At 30.0% G+C, this 21,003-nt stretch overlaps 2 protein-coding genes across 3 annotated transcripts in view; one reads left to right on the forward strand and one right to left on the reverse strand.

Annotated features, from left to right (window-relative positions):
- The window catches only part of LOC132941209 (alpha-mannosidase 2), a 188,592-nt gene that overhangs the window by 121,804 nt on the left and 45,785 nt on the right, over positions 1 to 21,003 (forward strand). The gene's annotated exons all lie outside the window — the stretch shown is intronic.
- LOC132941167 (uncharacterized) lies at positions 6,886 to 11,757 on the reverse strand. Of its 2 annotated transcripts, none has more exons than XM_061009105.1 (3): positions 11,271 to 11,757; positions 10,782 to 10,904; positions 6,886 to 10,100 (listed from the first exon to the last, which is right to left on the reverse strand). In XM_061009105.1, exons 1-3 carry the CDS (start codon positions 11,505 to 11,507, stop codon positions 8,391 to 8,393), a joined length of 2,070 nt encoding a protein of 689 aa, XP_060865088.1. In that variant the 5' UTR covers positions 11,508 to 11,757; the 3' UTR covers positions 6,886 to 8,390. The 2 variants fall into 2 exon arrangements, with proteins under 2 accessions (XP_060865088.1, XP_060865089.1); XM_061009106.1 differs by having other exon boundaries at positions 6,887 to 10,100; positions 11,267 to 11,354.

The following is a 21,003-nucleotide window of genomic DNA, read 5'->3' on the forward strand; positions in this document are numbered from 1 at the left end:
TGATATAAGAAAATCAATTACACAACTTGAATCGCATTAAAAAATAATAAGTCATGTATAATATATTATAAGGTATTATTTATATAATTTTTTAGAATCCTAAATAATTTGTAATTACTTTAACTATGTAGTTAACTTAAATGTGTGTTTTAAAATTTTAAATAAGGCACTTTTAAAAAAATATAATATTTTGTACTACTTGTTTATTAACACTTTTTTTAGAATTTTTTGAAATAACATTTTTGGGGGCCCTTCTGTATAAATGCATATGAAACACTGAATATTATGATAGGTACCAACTACCCAATTATACCAACTGGCCATGATAGTTATTATGCGCACAACATTTCACCGCATTCGAAAAGATTCCACCGTCGTCCGATAAGTTACTTTTCACAGGAAAACTTTGAAATTTGTAACAAAACCAGAAAAGGATTTATATAATATGTAAATAAAAACGGGATCGGCAGTATAACATAATATACTGATACGGCGAATTTAACGTAAAACGACGGTATGTGTCCCTGCACACTCCCACGCGTTATATTTTAATGTGTTTTATTTGTACACATAATATATCCAACTTTGTGTGTGGGTGTGTGTGTGTGTGCAGTGTGCGCGTGTGACTAAAATTTGTGGAGACCCTATCGCGTGTACATACAGTGCGGTCGATCTGACGGTATAGGGTGGTGGCGGTTGGCCTTTGCGGCGGCGGTGGTATTATACACACACACACACACAGCCAGTGCCGTCGTCGGTCGGACAAACGCCGTTTAATTGAAAAGCCGTCCGAGCAAATAAATTCGGGCGACCCCACGTATTTTAATTAAACCCGATAACGGCCCTCGATCGTCATCGTCGTCGTCGTATAGTCGTCGAGCACCCGCGTGCTCGGCTGCAGCAGGGTTGGGGCATGATGATGCGCGTGTATAATATAATGTTATATGCCGCACACCGCAGGTATATTATTTATATTATTATACCGGAGTACAGCGCAATTATACTCTCAATAATAGTCGTTGAATACGACAGCGGCGAGAAATAAACCCTGCATATCCATCCCCGAGGAGTACCTATATATAGGTATGTGAATATTATACCGGACGGACCGGACGTGGCAAACGTTCCGAAACCGCGGCGGACAAAATACTATATATTTTTATCACCTCCAACGATCGTAATATTCTCCTTATTATTATTATAATGTTAGATATTTATATATTACGTTTATATTTTACATATTATATGTATTATGTTTTTGGGCAGAGTGCAACTTTTTTTTTCTAACCGATTTCCGCGAGGCCTTTTCGTAACGCCATTTGTTTATTGCCATATAATAAAAACAGAAAAAAATCAAATTAAATTCCTAACAAAGTGTGGCATGTGACTATAGATATATTTCCACTGCACTATACCCAAAAAAATGTCTATGATTCCTCAATTGTCCATGCAAAGGAAAAATATCAAGTACCTACTTATAATGCATACCCGAATACAAACGACATTTTTATTGTCTTTTAGGTCTTATGCGATAGTTATTATACCGACGTGTCTTATACAATACGATGTATAAATTATTATAATGTATACAGTTGTATAATATACTTGCAAACACATTTTGAACCACAGACGAGATATACGACCTTCGTCGTTTGACGACTTTGGACTTTCCGCCATGTGTATATAGGGGCTGTTATTTGTTCGGTAGATTTTACGTGGACGTAGGTATATTGTGTAAAATAGTGTAACGACCAATCAATATGGCTAGAAATAGCGAGAAACGACTGTTTTTATTTCATATTCTACTTAATTATCTATTTTTAATTAATTACCTACCGTACAATAATATATCTCGACTATTGTAATCTAAACCGAGGTTACCGACGATTTTAGTACTGTGGGTCATCCGTGAAGCATCAACCAAATATATTATAATATGTACTACAAAGCAGCTTGGTTTATTCCTGATTTATTTCAAATGTATTGAAATCAACATAATGTCATAAGCAGGAACGGATATTATTTACATATTATTTCTCCAATTTTCATACATAAAGCAATTTACATAAACCTAATAATCGATCGTTTTGGAAAATGCGATATTATTAAAAGACGTTTGGATTTTGTTATTTAATATAATATAATCACTAATTGATTTATTACATTAACAATTAAATTTAAAAAAATTATTCCCCCCCCCCCCTACAAAACTAAAAGTTGTACCAATTTTGTCGTGTTATTTTGTCTGACCGACGGCGGATTAATACAATCAATTAATACAAAATCCCAACCTAACCAAACCGAACTAAAATTCGATGGATAAAAAAAACCAAACATTCGTAGGTATACAGATAAAAAAATATAATGTAAAAAAAAAATGAAAAAATTGGTCTACTGAATCCATGGTTCGAACTCGAAAAATTCATAGAAATGCTACTACGCCAACAGGCTTGTCGCACTAATAATAATTATTATTATTATTAAAACCAATAGCAACCGTTTATAAATAAACATTTCTATCGTAATACTCAAAATTCCTGTTTGAGCACCATCCCGGGTTGAACCTCCAGTGTATCCTTTTTCGCGACTAAATGTAACCAATCTTCTTCTCAAATGTATAATCTATCTCTAGCTGTACCAAATTGTATGGCAATCGGATGAACGGCGTTTAGGAATGCATAAAGGCACACAGACAAACATTCAATTTTATATATGTATAGATTTGTACGGTTCATAAAATAGAAATTCAATTCTATTATTTCCGACCATATATCTTAAAAAAATATTTCCTTCAGTTGTACAAAAACAAACTTACTTTCGATTTATTTTAGCTTTGACTTTTGCAGGTAAACGCCCAAATCCAAAATAATGTATTATTGTGTCATTGCCCTGCCGACCTCAATTACATTCAATGAATAACGAGCAATTTCCTAAACCAATTCAATCGAAATACAATATTAAACACAAATTATTGAAACATTTGTGTTTTATACGATTATTTTAACTATAATAACAAGCAATTCTCATATATATTATTCGAGTGTGATTAGTCGTTAACTCTAAGGCGTAAATGATTGAATAAAATGAGACACACCATATTTAGGAACAATATATTATATTTTATTTATAAAGAAACAATAGGTACACAATATGATTATTTGCAATTATTTCAGTGGCACTCTGCCAAATATAACAATAACAATTTATTGTGATGAACAAGACTCACCGGGAAGTGAGCGTCGATCCAATATTTCGGAGATGGATCGTGGGGGCAGAAAAGGGTGGAAAACACGAGGAAGAAAATTATACCCCGTACAGGATCAGTGAAAAAGATGATCACTAGGTTCGGAGAGCTGCAAAGCACAGCACAGCGCCGGCGTGGAGGTTGTGCTTAGTTTTTACCGGTCAGTGGTCGCCTTGGGCAGCGTTGAGCCTCCCCCCAAACCTGGTGATCATCTTCTTCACAAATCCTGGACGTGGTATAATTTTTTTCCTAAGATTTCCCACATTCTTCTTCCCCCGTGATCCATCTGCGCAAGATTGGATCAGCATCCATGTCCCGGTGACGTCATTCCGCGGTGCGTACCGTCCGCCGTCGCTCACGATTACTGTATTTTGTCTACGTTTCGGTGCCAAGTCGTCGTGGTTGGATTCAAACATTTTGATAAGTGAAGAAACATTATTGCCATTCTCGACACGAACCTTCAAATCAACAGCTATTTCAACTGCAGCGATCATAATGGGTAACTGTATATTATGTTGCTGTAGACGCAATGTGAAATAATAATGGACTGCAATTATTGATTAATCCGCGTAAATGTATTGAATTAATTATTCGTATGATTGATATATTACGAACCGATTACTATAACACTGATGACAAAAAATGTGAAAGTGCGATAAATAATTATACAATATTCAACAGAAATACGCGTCATGAGATACGAAACGAGAATAATATGTTTATGACTCGATGTCCAGATGAATGTATTCAAATAATTATGTTGGCATGGTATTGTGTACATCATTTCATTCGGCCATAATTATTATTATTAAAAAAAAAAACAAATAAATTAATTAATTAAAACATTTATTCTCGTGCAGATATTTTGGATTAAAATTTAAAAGTACTTGAAATTTACCAAATGTTAAAATGACCATTTTCCATGCATGGTAATATTTTCAAACAATTTTGACTCTTTTTGAACTATATTTATAGCGAAGAAATTTTTTAAATTTTGTAAATTATTGATAGATTTTTTATATTTTGTTGTATTTTCAAATCGAATAACCGTAAACTCATTAAATTTTTACCATATATTTTATCAGCATAGCATACATATAACATAACATTTTCAAACTATTTCGACACTTTTTGAGTTATTTAAAGCCATGATAATTTTTTTAATTTAAATAATAGTTTAAAAATTTATAAACTATTTTTTAGTTAAAAATTGATAAAAGATTTTTTTTTTATAGCTAAGATAAGAAATTTTTATAAAAGATTCCCCACAAAATGTTCTACTTAAAACAAAACAATTATGTTTAGCGTCAAGTAACAATATTTTTTTATGAGCGTTTGATTATATAATTTTTACGATATTGTATATTTAGTAGTAATTTATCGAATTCGACAAGACCTTAAAGCACAAAGCAGTCACCCACCTATCCATCCACCACCTAAAAAAGTTATGGAGTATTTACCCCAGTAGCCATACGTGTTCGGCGCCACTGCAAGCAATAGACTATTGACAAATTTTGTTTTTAAGCAATAATATTGATAAATCTAGATATTTATGACACCAATTATAATAATAATGTAAATTGTATAATATGCAATATTAATAATATTCGTTTGAATAAATATTTCGTGTTTATGAACAACGGGATGGAAAACCGTTAATTCTATCATAATTAAAATGACTCATCGGGTCATGTAACGATATCGAATAAGTTACAATGCACAATATTCTGTAATAGCTTAAAATTAATTTGTTTAATTTCAACGCACTTGATTTCTGGCGAATTTTTTTTGAGAAAATTTTTGTGAATGTATGACGTATAGGATTTGATTGATATTAATACATATAATCAGCTTGATGGTCCGTCAAGGTTTAGTGTTGTCGTTTTTATCATTTATACGATTATAAACAAACACATAATACATATACATATTTTAATTGAATTGTTTGAATTGATTTTAATGTCTATCATCGCATTAAACATAATGTATAATATTTAAAACAAACTACCTAATTAAAATATTTTGTTTACCTATAAAAATAACTATGTGTATAGGTACTCAAAGTACATAATTAAAATGAAAACTTTATTTCGAACAAATGCGTTTAATGTATATTATACTAAAAACTGTGACCAATGTTTTTTTTATCATTTTTAAACATCATTGAGTTGTATATAGTAATATTATAAAATTCAAATATAAAGTTTAGCTTTCATCGTTTTACAAGCAATGCAAAATCCTTGTCATTCTTTGTATGCATTATCTATATTATAATACGCCTACAATCAGTGACGGATCCTGTGGGGGGGGGGGGGCTAGGGGCCCAGCTCCTCACATATTTTTTATAAATATAATTATTATAAATTAAAACAAAATCTAAACTTCTTTTCACATTGTCGCTTCATATATTAAATAATCAATAATTTATTTATCAAATTGATTACCTACACTTACTATTATGACAACATTTTTGAATTAAGAATAAAGTATAATATTTTATTATAATTTATTGTATTTGTGTTGTAAAAAAATTGTTGCCCCCCACTCCCCAGATCTTTGCTCTGGATCCGTGCCTGCCTACAATGTCACAATGTCTATAATATTGTTTATGCTTGCAACGGCGTCCCAATATTGTGTTAAAAATTTGAGATACATTTTCCGATAGAAGTATTTTTTGTTTTGCTTAAAATTAAGGGTTTTTTTTTTTTAATCTAAATTGTTAATATTTTTTACTCCAACTGCTGTTCGAGCAAAGAAAAAGTACGTATATACGCAAAATCCAAATCATCATAACAGTATTGTTCAATATACATGATATACCATGCGATATTATCTCGTAACATACTTACTACAGGGCTCGGATTTCGATGCATTTGAATTTTTTTCTAGAATGCTTGACAGTTGACACGATGTTTTCCAAGATACAAATGTCCTTCAAGTACACACTATAATACTATAGTATACTATATCATATAGCGACTATAATATGCTAACAATGAACTTATTTTAGCGATTATTTTACGCATATGCTTAATGTTTAAGTGCATTTTTAAACGTTTTTAGAGCATTATTTATTCTTAACCTATTTCTAGTAATATTAAGAAAAAAAATATAAACATAATATGTAAATAGGTGCGCATATTATTGTACTAAAAGGTAACATAAGGTAATCTGGTTTTTAAATAAAACGATTCACATAATGTATATCGAGGTCTGAAGACATCCTAGGTCAGTTCCAGGGTATTATTTTTGGACATCTTTAAGGGCATTTTTCGATATTTTTAAGGGCATTTATATCCGAGCCCAATACATTACTGTTATTTTAGTCTGTGTGTAGACATATAGGTAGGTTAGAGCAAACCGGACAGCATAATAATTTTGTCTAAGCATCGTCGCGAAAGCACTAATATAGTTAGGTTAATTAATTAATTTTAGTTAGTTATTCGACCTTAAATAAATTAAATGGAATTAGTTTTATACATTTGCAAACCTTTTACAATTCTACAGTCACGACGCGGGTTTAGCCTGCAATCTGTTAATTTAACGATTTTATTGTTGTTTGTCCATTAAGTGCCTATGTTTTACTAGAGTCAATATAGTTCCACGTTAAATATTATAATTAATGTAGTCTGCAGGCGCATCTGACACAAGAGCGATAAGTACGCGATTCCCAGTAAATGGTAAGTGATGATCTCTAGTCAAAAGTTCAAAGCTTTGATTAAACGTCTATTGAGTGTATTTACAAATTACACGGTCTCATAAACCGTATATTCATTTTAAAATTATAAAATTTGAATATTATGAAAATACAGGAACTGCGAGTAGGACAAAATAATTCGAAAAACATGATATATTATTACATAAATAATATATACATTTTCATTACATGTACTTTATGATGCAATATACGCATACAAATAAGCGGTCTGGGAAAATTGTTTGAGGTATAAATTGTTATGAATATAGTTTTATGTATAATGTAATTGTAATTATTTTTAATGTCTATTCGTTGGAATCGTATTCACCGACTGCATTGCATTTGCAGCGTTTTCTGAGCGAAATTCTTATATTACCCGCGTGATGTCAAATGAAACGAAATATCAACCAAAGTTAAAATTACGGTTTCAACCTACCTCTATATAATAGTATACAATATTATTATGTTCATAAAGTCGACAGTAATTAAAATAATGTATTTTTTACTGTATAGAATATATACATATACGCGCGTGTTAAATATTGTTATAGATATGTTAATTTGGAAAACACGGAATAATAGAACCCGCACAGTTATTGTCGGTGTGTATAAGTCTCATATAAGCTTAAAAACTTTTTAAGTATGCATTATGCGTCAAAACAAGCCCGTAAAAGTTTTACACGTTTTGAATTTCAATACTGCCGCCGCAGATACAATATAATCAGTGTTGCGCAAAGATAACTAAAAATTTATCTAGATAAAGATAAAAGATAATTGGATACAATTTATCTAGATAAAGATAGAAGATAGTTAAAATCTAAATTATCTAGATAAAGATAAAAGATAAAACACTATTTATCTGGATAAAAAAAAAGATAAAATTATTTTAATATACCCGTCCCCCTCCAAAAAAAAAATCCTAGATCTGCCATTGACCATTGTGTACATTTATGTATAGAAAATAAGTAATAAATAATAAGTACTTAGTTTTAAAAAAAATACATTCTTTGTACCTAGGTTTATTATAATTTTATAAAACAATTCATTAATATATTTTAAAATAATAGTAATTAATTATTAAACATAAAAATGTAATTTGTTATACAAATAATGGTTAACACATAATTATATTCTAAAATATATAAAATAGTAAATATACATCATAATAAAATATTGAAAAAAAAACATTGTACCTTCAGTATAAAATGAAAAAAACACTGTACATTTATGAATGGGAAATAAGTAATAATTACCTAATAAGTAATTAGTTTTAATTAAGTACATTATCTTTGTAGTTATATTATAATTTTTTAAAACATAACATTACAATTGAAATAATACTATATAGTTAATACATATGATAGTAAAATATTGGAAAAAAAAACATAAACTTCATGAAATATAAAAAAAATCATGATATATTTTACATATTAACATTGTTAACAATTATTAAATTCTTTCATTAAGCATTAAGCACCTACAACACAATAACATTTCAAAAGTCTTATCCTGAAGCCTGTTTCTTCTCGGGGTTAAGATTTGAGATCCACTACTAAATAGCCTTTCTACTGGTGCTGAAGACGGGAGAGTTGTATTATATTTAAAAAAGACCTTTTTGACAACTGGGAATGTGTTTAACATGTCAAGGTCTTTATTTTTAGAATCTAAATAAGATAGTGCTTGTACAGTTACTTCATTAGTACTATTTAAATTTAACTGTACACAGTGTACATTATCAGAAGCCGAACGATCAAGTGAATATTTACTTTGTGTTAAAATACCATAAAATTCTTCATCACTACCAGCAGAATCATTTTCAACGGAATTAGAATCTGAATTGGTTAATGAGTTTATGAAATTGCATTCAGACAAAAATAAATTTTTACAGAAAGTTAAATATCGACCAGGTATCCATGAAAGTTTAAACCTAGGATGAGATATTGAAGCAATGATATATGGCTTACCTTTTATGTTTTCTAAATCAAATATAAAATAAAATCTTTTTTCTAGGCTTTTAATAATTGATAACGCTAAATGTCTGCAATATATTAAATTTGTCTGTTGAATTAATAAAAGTCTTAACGATATTATAGTAGGTGCGACATATCCTAGAAAACAAGATTTTTCAGCTTGTAATTTGTCAAGTGCAATGGCAAGCGGTTCCATAACTGCACAGTATTCTTCTAAAAATACCCAATTTTTTTTTGTTAGTTGTTCAAGTTTCAATTCAGTAAATAAAGATTTTACTGTTTCTTTATGTGCAATTATTTTTTTTACAGCGTCAAATGAGGAATTCCACCTAGTTACAATAGGTATAGGAAATTTGCAATCGCAGATATCATATACCTTGTCTGAGGCCACTGTACTACGACTTAAAAGATTCCAAAAACTACATAATTTATTAAAAGCATTTTTAGAAGTTAATTTATAAGACTGATCAGAAATTTTGTCTACATCAACAGTTGCAATCAAGCTAAGAGTATGTGCAGAACATGTTATATGATCTGGTAAGCATATTTCATCACTTTCCATATCTTCAGAATTCAAAAACAATGTGGAGAAATCTACAGTATCAAAATCTGTACTAGAATTATCAATTTCTACCCCAGTATTAGGATCATCACATATAGATTCATCAGCAAACCAGTTATCATTACCAATGTTTGAAAACTCCACACCAATAGATTTTAAAGAGTATGTTCTGAATGCCTTGCCAAAATTGCTAGCGTTATCTGTTACGGTATGTGATATTTTAGAGTTCTGGATATTATATGTATGAGTTATTTCATTCATTATCTCTGTTATATTTAAAAATGTATGACTTCCTTTAATCCTTCTACAACCAAGAATGTATGAATGTCTAATGTAGGTATGCTCATCAATAAAATGACCAGTCATACCCAAATAACTTTTGTTATTGCAAGACCAAATATCAGCCGTTGTACATATAAAATTTTGTTTAGCTATTAAATCAGTTAACATGGTTATGTATGATGTGTACTTATTATTTAACTCATTAGACATGACTCTACGATCTGGTAATGAAGTTGTATCGCCAAGGCCGCATAATCCTTTTATGAGGCGTTTGAATGCTGGTTTTTTGCAAGTCACTAATGGCCTCATTTCTTCCACAATATATGCAAAGGTTAAGTCAGTAATCTGAAAAATGAAATAATAAATTACTTACAAAGTTACAAACAATACAAAAAAAATTTAAAAAAAAGCAAAATATAGGTAAACCTAATTGTTCTGTATATAGTATAATATTTACATTTAAAAAAAATAAATCTATAATAACTTTAGGTATTAATTTACCACAATTTGATCTACTTTTCAGTCATAAAACATGATATACTATATATTATTATCTTTAGGTTTTTACCATGAATTAATTATTTGTGTCAGAGTATTTAACCATTAATATACATCTATAATTTCAAAATATTTATTGAACAGTAATATATTAATCTATATTTATATTTTTTTACACTACTCGATAAGAAAATGTACCACATATTACCTCAATTATCTTTCAATTTCCAACACCGCGGTGGCACGGTTATAAAAACTGTTAACTAAATCGGTAATTTTTTATTTAAATAAATAAAAATTTTTTTTTTTAATATTTAAAAATCTTTTTTCATTACATTATTAAACACAAATAATATTTGAACAATTTCTATTTCAAATTACTCTGTATAAGAATGTATAAATTAAAATATCAATAAATAGGTATTAAAACAATTATGGAACTACCAAGTGACTTGAAAGGTACACAAATTATCATTAAGTAAAATCAAATAGTTCAGTGTAAATCATACATATAAAATAAATACTCACTTTTTGTTTTGATATTTTATTTGTATGCGATAACGGCAAGGTTTCTTGTTTTTTTATGGATTGTACATTTTTCTTAACAGTTTTAGCTGCTTTGACTTTTTCCATCAAATGTAAATGTTTAAACTATAACAGTAAATTTATAATAATACATATTATTAAATAATAATACGCAGTCGGGCAAAATTATATCTTGATAATTATTCAAATAAATATGTACCTATTTGAATAAAAAATTATCAACATATTATAATACCTAACCAATTATAATTAAAAAAAATTCAGACATTCAGGGCAAATAATTATTAATAGAGCCTAACAGGTGTTTTAGGTACCTATTGAAATCTATCATTGTTATTAATTGAACTAAAAGTGTGTAGGTACCTCGGTAGGTACTAACTACTATAGGTACCTATGTAGTATGTACCTACCCTGCAATTGGACATATTTTAGGTCTTGATAATAATTAATTAATTTTATTTAAGTACCTACTTTGATGTGACTTAAAAAATTTCCAGTAGAACCCTTATGACCATGCACGATTTTAGGACAATTTTGGCACTGTGCGGATATTTTATTTTTTTCATTGTCTTCTTCATTTATTATTTTGAAAAACTTGCCATTAAATATGTAACATTTTGATTTTTCTATTGTTTCCAAATTGTGTACAGGATCGTCTTCACACACAATGTTTTGTTTTTTTGTGCTTCGATTGATGAATTTTTCCATTATGTTAAAATTATAAATCAAACCAAAACTGAGGAAACTAAACAGTAAACACAATACTAAACAAAAATTATCGGTAACCAACTTTGTCGCACGGCACACTCACACCGTCATTCGTCGTCTGTGGTCTGAGACCATATGATATAATTAAGAATATGGTAATAATAATTGTTGTTGTTTTAGTAGAAATGGTATTAATGTATATTTATGATTTATCAACAATTTCAAAACTAGTATACGTATTTAATAATAAACAGTGTACACTAATGTAGATATAGACGTATATTGAATTTGTACCCACTGTCTGTCTGACTGTTATAGAAATATTCAAATATAGAATATAAGGTACTTATAACTATTATAGCTTTATATGATATAATATATTATGGATTTATTAATATAAAACCATACAATAACATTTATAATATCATTATATAACTATACCATTTTGGGAAATCTGCATTCATTTATGTTACCTATATTTAGAAATTTAAAATTGAACACACAAGATCATAAGAATATAATATACAATATACATCAGTTATATGCGAGAGCTATTCAAAATGTCATTGATGTGTTATTGTGCCTGTTTGTGTAGGTAGTGTGTACTGTGTAGAGTGTAGACGTGTAGTGTGGTCTTGTACTCTTGTGCACATATTAATTATTATTATCCCCAATAATAAATTATGGACTTTGGATTATGGTGTACCTACACGGCAGTCGACAGACGACGAGTCGACGACACAACGTTGCAACATAGTATTCGGCCGTAGCCCGTATAAATCGGGATAATTAGAATTTAGAAATAACATAAAAGTGGCATGGAAAATTATTACCTATTACTTTGTTATTGTTCTGTATTTGTGCAAGGATGATTTATTAATTTAATAGGAATTTAATATTTTAAGACTTTCAAGTTCAATTTTTCGAATTTTTTGAATAAATATATTTATTTATCTAGATGAATTACGTTAGATAACTCAATAATTCATCTAAGATAATTCATCAGATAACTAATTTTGTTTATTATCTAGATAAGATAAAAGATAATTAATTATTTATCTAGATAAATTATTTAGATAATTTATCTAGATAATGCTCAACACTGAATATAATACCGCCGTCGTTAATTCCAGCGGGTTTAAACAATTATTTCTGAGCCCCGGGTGGGTCATGTATGTTGCTTTTGGTTTTCGACTTTCGTCGGGTGTATATACAATGATATAATACACACGAAACTGAAACTTTTCAATGGTCACCATTAATGGTATTTATAATTCCTCTCCGCGTTTGCGACTATACTATATACCTATTATGTATGTATATATAGATTTCGAGTTTAAACTCGTGAATCATAATATTATATTATTATCACATTATTGTTGTATTATATTCTGTGATATTATTATAAAGGCATTAGCGCAGTGTGATACAGGGCGATTTTTAAGCATGCAGCTCAGCCCTATTTTTATGCTCGAGTTATAAATATATTCAAATTCTGGCTTTTGGAATTTTTAAACACATTTGCAGAAGACGATATTTTCGGGTACTTGAGATTATTTTGTACCACTATGTTAAACAAAACTACTGTTTTTCAAAGAGAAAGCCCCCTTTTTCGATTTTATTTATTCAGCAGATATTTTTTTTTGAGAATTTAGATGTATCCAAAATAAGAGTTATTATGAGTAGTTTTTGAGTTAATATAACTTTGTATACTATATAGGGATAATATGTCTATGGTAATGGTTTGAATAGATATGCAGGGGACTTAGACGATTTGAGAATGTTCGTTATTATACTATTGATCTATTAGTATATATAATTTGTAAAAATTATTCAACTATAATAAATACTACATCTCATGACTAATATTACATATTATATAATATAGTTTATATACTTGTAAAACCATTCACTAAATAATATTTTGCAGTAAAAAATGAGGGTCTCATTTCAAAAATGAAAACTTGTACCGCCTACAAAGAATAATATTATGGTCTTAAGGTTAGTATACCTAAAAATTTTAAAAATCAGAATTCGAATAAATGTAGGTACTATTTAAAGGAAAAATAGGGGCGAGTAGTTCCGGAGATTAGCGCGTTCAAACACACAAACTCTACAGCTTTATATATTAGTATAGATAAGTTATAATATAATATTTACATATTTATATAGCCCAAACTTTAATATTTTAATTATTATTAAGCATTATCATCGAGGTACAGAACCGGTAGGTATATTACTAGGTATATAATATAGTGATAATACAATTAACAGGTTCTAAATTAAATTATCTCCAAGTTATAATTTACTTTGTCATCCGTTTGGTTTAAAACGCACCTAAAGTATATTAATGCATTAATTAATTATAGTAATTGCCTATATGGATATATGAGTAGAGTTTATAACAAACTTTTGTATATAAGAGTATTAATAAGGATTAACTTATAAAATCTCAAAAATGTGTGACAGTTAAGAAAAAATTTAATTTAAGGTAAAAATTATACTTCTAGATGATATTATATATGTACTGCAGCTAATTTCTTAATATGTCATAATAATAATAAAATATTAAAATAAGTATATTTTGATATCATAAAAATGAATTTAAATAATATTAAAAATTACAATTTATTTTTAAATAGTATGTGAAAATAATAAAAAGTAAAATTCTTAAGACAAATTTAAATAAAACCAACATTTCTCGTTAAAAAATGTCTGTTTGACATAAAGATATTGGCAACTTATCGAAAATATAATGTTTGATGTCACACTATATTTATTCAACCGTTATAAGCTGGTACAAGGGTACTCTATAAATGTGCAAAAGGAAAAACAAAGTATTGTTAAAAATTCACTATTATATATAACTCGCTGGCGATGGCGATAGCGTACTTTTTTATTTTTAAATCGGAAACAAAAGATTAAAATTAAATATTTTAAAAGTTTTAATTTTATTAAAGTAGATACTTAAACTCGTTGTGGTTTTCTAGTGTATGCGTAAATAACATAGGTAGTATATACACAATGGAAATTTCAGCAACGACAATACTGCAATATTATTGTTTTGGGAAAAGTAGAGGTCTTATATATATTTTCTTTTGTTTATTCGAACGCATTTTAAGAGGAGAATTGAAAACACTTTGCAGCTTTCCGAAAAAAAAAAAATAGAACGAAACAATCCAGCGGCAGATAAAACTGTTAAGTCTGACGACAGGTACCTATATATATATATATATGTATATATATTATACAGTAAATAAGACATCAGCTGCCGGACCGGAGGAAAAAAATAATACCCTTCAAATACCCCGGTTGCCGAGCTCATTTGCATTTGGGTCTTGACGGGACGGCACACACGTGGCAACGAATTGGATTTTGAAAGTTTTGGCCTTTGTCAAACGGTCGTAATAAACACAAGCTTATGGACATGAATACATAAACAGTGGCGGTGGCAGTGCGGTGAATCAATTCGACGTATATGCAATGATTTTTATTTCGGGTTTTGTTTTTAAACCCGTCCAGTCGCTTTTTGCATATAAACAATATTATATAGAAGACGTAATATATTGCGCCTATATGAGCATATTTTTTTATTAATTATATGATTTATTCCAGTGGAAGTGAAAGGGGGGAGGGACAATGAATGCGAAGACCAGGACTGAAAATGTATTTGCGGGTGCCAATACATAATTATTAAGCGGTAGATTTATGTACTTTGAAAATTATAATGATTGGACACAAAATTATTAGGCCCAAAAAATGTTTTTGATTCCTATGGCTATAATATATTATACTATATATAAATATATTATAGGTGGCATGCTACTAGATATTTTTCGTCTGCAAGGAAAACTGAGGAATCATAGATATATGTTTTGGGGTATATAGGCGTGCGGTGGAAAAACACCTAGTAGCAAACATTTTGTTAAGAATTTACTTTGATTCTTTTTTTTTAAATTCTTTATATACGTTTCTATCGCAATAAACAGAGCGTTACGAAAATCGGCCTCACGAAAATCGATTGGAAAAAAGTCGTACCCATCCCGAAATTGTTAAAAAAAAAAAAAATTGTGACAGTGAGTTTATTATTTGATATTTTAGTAACGATAAGAATAAACTTTGATGAAATCCCGCGTCGACGTATATAACCATTAATTGTACTATATTATTGTGCATTATCGTCGCTTCGTATTATATTTGTCTATTATCTGTTGTAAGTATAATATAACATAGGTCATAGGTGTTCTAGATGCGCAGCGTTATTATATTATATTATTATTGTGACATCAGATAGCCACTCATCATCACTAACCGATGATGGTACACAATTTGATAGGGTGCGAATCCAGCGGGTTCGAATTACAAAAATTCCTCGAATAGGACGTTTTTTTAGTCTTGAGATAACGCCGTAACGCTGCTTGATAATATTATTATCTATACAAACCTAAACCTTATTTATAATAAAATGCATATCTATTCGATATTATATAATGAACAACTATAGAGGATAGCACTGATGGAGATGGATAATAATATTATATAGGTATGTGTGTACAATGTGCACGTGTCTTTTTTTTTTATAAGAATTTTACTATGGAATATAAGTCGGTCGAGTATTTTTGAACCCTGCTCGACGATATTTGCTCTGACAACGAAGAAAAAAACGATTTACGAATAATTTAATAATATAAAATTTAAAAAATGTCATAAACAACGACGATATAAACGCATAAATAATAATAATAATATCAACGTCATTATTAATAATTGGTCCGGAGGATTAGCAATTTAATTTTGCAATACCGTCCTTGCAAACGTGCTTTGGCCAGGTCGACCGCCTGAGGCGTAACCGTAGGTACGATTCACCCCCAAACGATCGAAAATTCCCGGAATGGTTAAGTATATTATATTATATCGTGTAAGATGTGATCTGGTGTCCTTAACTTTTGGGCCCACCTGCTAGAGGGTTATCGGAATTCTATCGTACAAAGACTGCGATGATTGCAGCATCCGCCGAGTTCTTGTTAGCAACTGTGAGTATACATTTCTTTTTCAATTTTTCGATACCTTTATCTACTCGTACGTTAGGTTTGAAGTTCGAATAAAGCGAATTTCGCTGAAAGTCGGATCGAACTTTGGCCGTCGTTTGCTTTCCACGAACGATTCACGGGCACTTCAAATTCACGGTTTGCTTTGCAATTTACCTAGCTGTAGGCAATACGAAAAACCAGTCACGGTAAAAAAATGGTGAATTTAATTTATATTTTTATAATGTCGCGGTTAGTAGATATAATAGTATGGTATAATATTTTAGACGATAGCGTGATGTAGGTTCCGTAAAATATTTATCATAATCGTATTAAATAATATTAATTAATTAAAAAATCATCACAATCATTTTCAGATGATGAATTGTGTCCAGATTCAATATTTACAGCAGTACTATATTGTACTAATATCATTGCCAACTGAAATTAATAGTAGTTGGCATGTTACAATATATTCTTTTTGGCACTCGGTTTAATTTAAATTTAGGGAATCTACGACTAACATATTATACGACTTACTCCTTATTGGGACTTTCAAATCGAAAATTAATTGGTAGATACCGTTTTACTAGGCTTCATAAGATCACTTTTGATAACGGTCCACAGTGAACCAAATGACTTTGTTCCGCTGTGCTTCTGATTAGAAAAATCCAGAAAGATGAAAGTTCAGCTTAAATCTTACAACATACAGTAAGTATATTATGAATTATGAATGTGAGTAGGTATTATAACAACCCAGTATGACAGTATTTACAATTGCACAATTACTATTGTAAGTCAAACTCTTAAGACTTAATAATTAAACAATGTTTATATAAACCAAATCAATAAAAACGTTTTAAAAAAGTTAAAGTTCTAGTGTCTTTTGTAGACGTACGTTCAGTGTATATTATTAGGGTGTCTATACCAGCTACAGCAAATTATTCCATTTATTATTATAATTATTATATAACTTTTGGGTTCCAGTAAAAAAATATTGATATAAATGATATAATATCATGACTCAATATATAACTATAGAATTATAAATAATTCATTTTTATAGAGAAACTGGTTGGTTTTTTTCATGGTTTATTATTTGAAGTGGATTTTTTTCCGTGTCATTTTTTCACGTACTGTGTATTTTTTTACTCTGGCTTTTTTCCCGGATTCGAAATTAACACCATAACTTTTATTTCACGTACCCCTGCAACGTAGCACCAATTTTAAATATTATTTTCTGAGAACCGATTTATATACATGTATAAGTGCGATACCTTTAGAACGCGAACGGTTCGGAGTGACAAACGAGTTTTTCGTTTAAGCTCCTGCGGCATTAATTAAACAATGTTAAACAAATAGTTTTTCATGACGACCGCTGCTGTGGTTTCCATGTTCCCTCTCGGTTTAGATTCATTGCCACACTATATAGCATATACCTATACAGCAGCTTCTCACCGCGGTAAATTCATGAAAACAACATTGCGGTCGGTTTTCAACAACACCAGCTGCAGGTTGTTGACTTTGAACAGACAATATATTACCGTCTTTTTTTCGTCGATTAATCGGATTTCAATCGAATAATATCGTAATATATTTCTAGAGAAAATCCACTGCAGTACGTAATATAATATATATTATTGTCAAGACGCATTTGACGTGTCGGAATACAAACTCGTATAATATAGGTACCTACGTTTTCTATACACGACGAATTGAAATATTAAGTGGGAGGTACTTGTCATCTTAGTGTCACTTTTTATAGGTTTACCACCATTATATTATTATCGATATTTTATCGTATAGGAATTAGAATAAACATTATCTACATATTGCCAGCGAGGAATCAGATAAAATGTGTTGTTCCTGCTTTGTATCCTGCACCGCACGATCGTCCCACGAGAATTCACTAATTTAGAGTGCCGAAACAATGACAATAATAGTATATATATAGGTACTATTTTAAGTTCTATGTGCGCGCAGTTTTACCACATAACTTGAAGAATTCCTACGGGACATTATCCGTATTATCATTATTACCCATATTAATACTGCAAACATTTGATATCGAATGTTGTGCTCGTAACCTAACCTTATTTAAACCGTTTTAATTTCAATGCAAATTCATCGTAATTATAGACAATTATTTGATAACTCGTTTCATGCAATATATATATATATCGAATTTAAACGATAATACGTACTTACATAAAAATAACGCGAACTTTCAATAAATTCGAAATGAACTGATTCTGTTATATTAAACTTCAGTATTAATTACCTATCTAATATATAGGTGTTCTTATCGTATATAAGTACTTATATAGCATACCAGATATCTACGTAATTTCCACTGTTATTTTTTCCCATATGAAAAGTGTTTAATTTGTCTATTTTGTTAATTATATAAGTAAATCAGTCGCATAACTTTTGCCAATAGCTATACAAAAACTAAGATTCACTTGCATCGACGACCTTATCACTTTATACCTATAACAAATGTTTTTGCATCGATGGTAAAACGTATTATTCCGTTAAAATGACGTGACAAATATATTACTCATATTAATTATACCCATGGTGTGATTTCCTTTGTTTGGATATGTGAGCTCGTGATAGTCCTTCTAGTGAGACTTTTAAACGAGGAGTTCAACTCGTGGGCATACAAGGTGATTCATCGCCCATATTTTCTCCTTTAATAACGAAGTTATTCAAATTGTTATTTTTGGAATTTTCAATACCTAAGGACCATACTTTTAAAAATTTAATTTTTTATATTGCAATACAAACGTATTTTTGTTTCAAACGAGAACCACGCCTTTACCAGAATTAGTTAACCATCATATGATTTCTTTGAAATTCAAACGATTATTTTCCGAGTTATTAAACTGTAAGTACTATACTAGGATAGACGATATGGGACTAAGATAATACATTGAAAAATGTAAGTATCTAACTATAATAGTATACATTTATTAAAATTTTATAATTTGTAAAAATTGTCCGAGAATATGTTATGTAGGACTTTTATTGTGATTCCTAGTACCTATACATAATAAACATTTTAATAACTCAGAATCAACTCATTTGAATTTTGGTTTACATGCTTAATAATTGTTCAAAGAATCGTTTGATTGACAAAATATATCAACAATAACAACAATGCGGGGTGGTCTCCGCGTATAAATCCTTAAATTGTATAGATAAAACATCTATATAAGTATCTACATATTTAAAAAAAATGTCATGGTCTTAAGTGTACTTAAAAATCACAATAATCAGAGTTGGAATAAATGCATTATTAAAGGACAAAAGGGGGATGAGCGCACGCTCGGTGATTCAGTTTGTAAATTATTTTATAATAATAGAAGATCCGCGTTACGCTCTGTGGCGGAGAGGGTATTTTTTGTTTTCGTGCACTGAGCGAACAGAAACCGGAACTCTCGTACGACCATGGTATCCTTCGCGTACATATAATATTCTATACCAGCAGCAGCTATCGGACGGGGGTATGGTGACGTGTAATAAATGCCCTGCGATTTGTTCCGTTCGTCAGCGAGACTGTTTCTAACTAAGGAAAAAAAAATAATAAGTCTTACCTTTACGGCGGTGCTCAAATGAAAATATATTAATGGTATTAACGTATAACGACCGCCGAGCGTCTTCGGGTCTACTATAATACGCTTCTCCTTTAGCTGCAACGTGTTTTGCAACAGCGATTACTCAAAATTTAAACAAATCATCACCGCGCCGGACCCGTTTCCACAGCGGTGACAATATTTTATCATGCCATATATATTATTTGCGGAAAACGGCGATTTTTCATTGCGTTTGGAAAGAGAAGAAAAAAATACCTTACTCAAAAACGATGATGATAGGTATATGCATCTATCGTCGAATATCGTAAAAATCGCATTTAACGATGATTCACAATCATAGGCGTGCGCAGACTTCAATTTCTGGTCGAGCCTGTGCAATTATAGTAAGTTCATCCTATATATTATGTTAATACAAGTTCATCCTAATTTTTTTTTTAAAAGGTAATATAATATGTCTGTTAAATGAATAAAATGTATGCATTGGTACACACGAATATTTTTGATTTTATTATACTTTCATGACAAATACAATTTCCATGATCTCCACGAACATATCATTATAATAAAAATATATATACGCACATTTTATCATGCCCCTAAAAAGTTTCAGGTCGAGCCTGGGCGCACGCCTATGTTCGAGTTCCTGCAGATCATCGCGGTCGGTTATGTGCGACGTGTAATAAATAATGCACTTGAATTTGTATTTCGTTCGTACGCCGAACGGTGGTTTCTAATATATAAACAAAATAATACGTTTTACCTTTTTTCCGTTAAGATACTCAAAATTTATAATTTTTAATATTATTACTAACACAACAGCGTGGTGGTCTCAGCTCGTCGTTTATTTTTCGTTCAACAAACGGCGATTAC

Source organism: Metopolophium dirhodum, chromosome 3 (genome assembly GCF_019925205.1).
Source record: "Metopolophium dirhodum isolate CAU chromosome 3, ASM1992520v1, whole genome shotgun sequence".
In the NCBI taxonomy this organism is placed as follows: Eukaryota; Metazoa; Arthropoda; class Insecta; order Hemiptera; family Aphididae; genus Metopolophium; species Metopolophium dirhodum.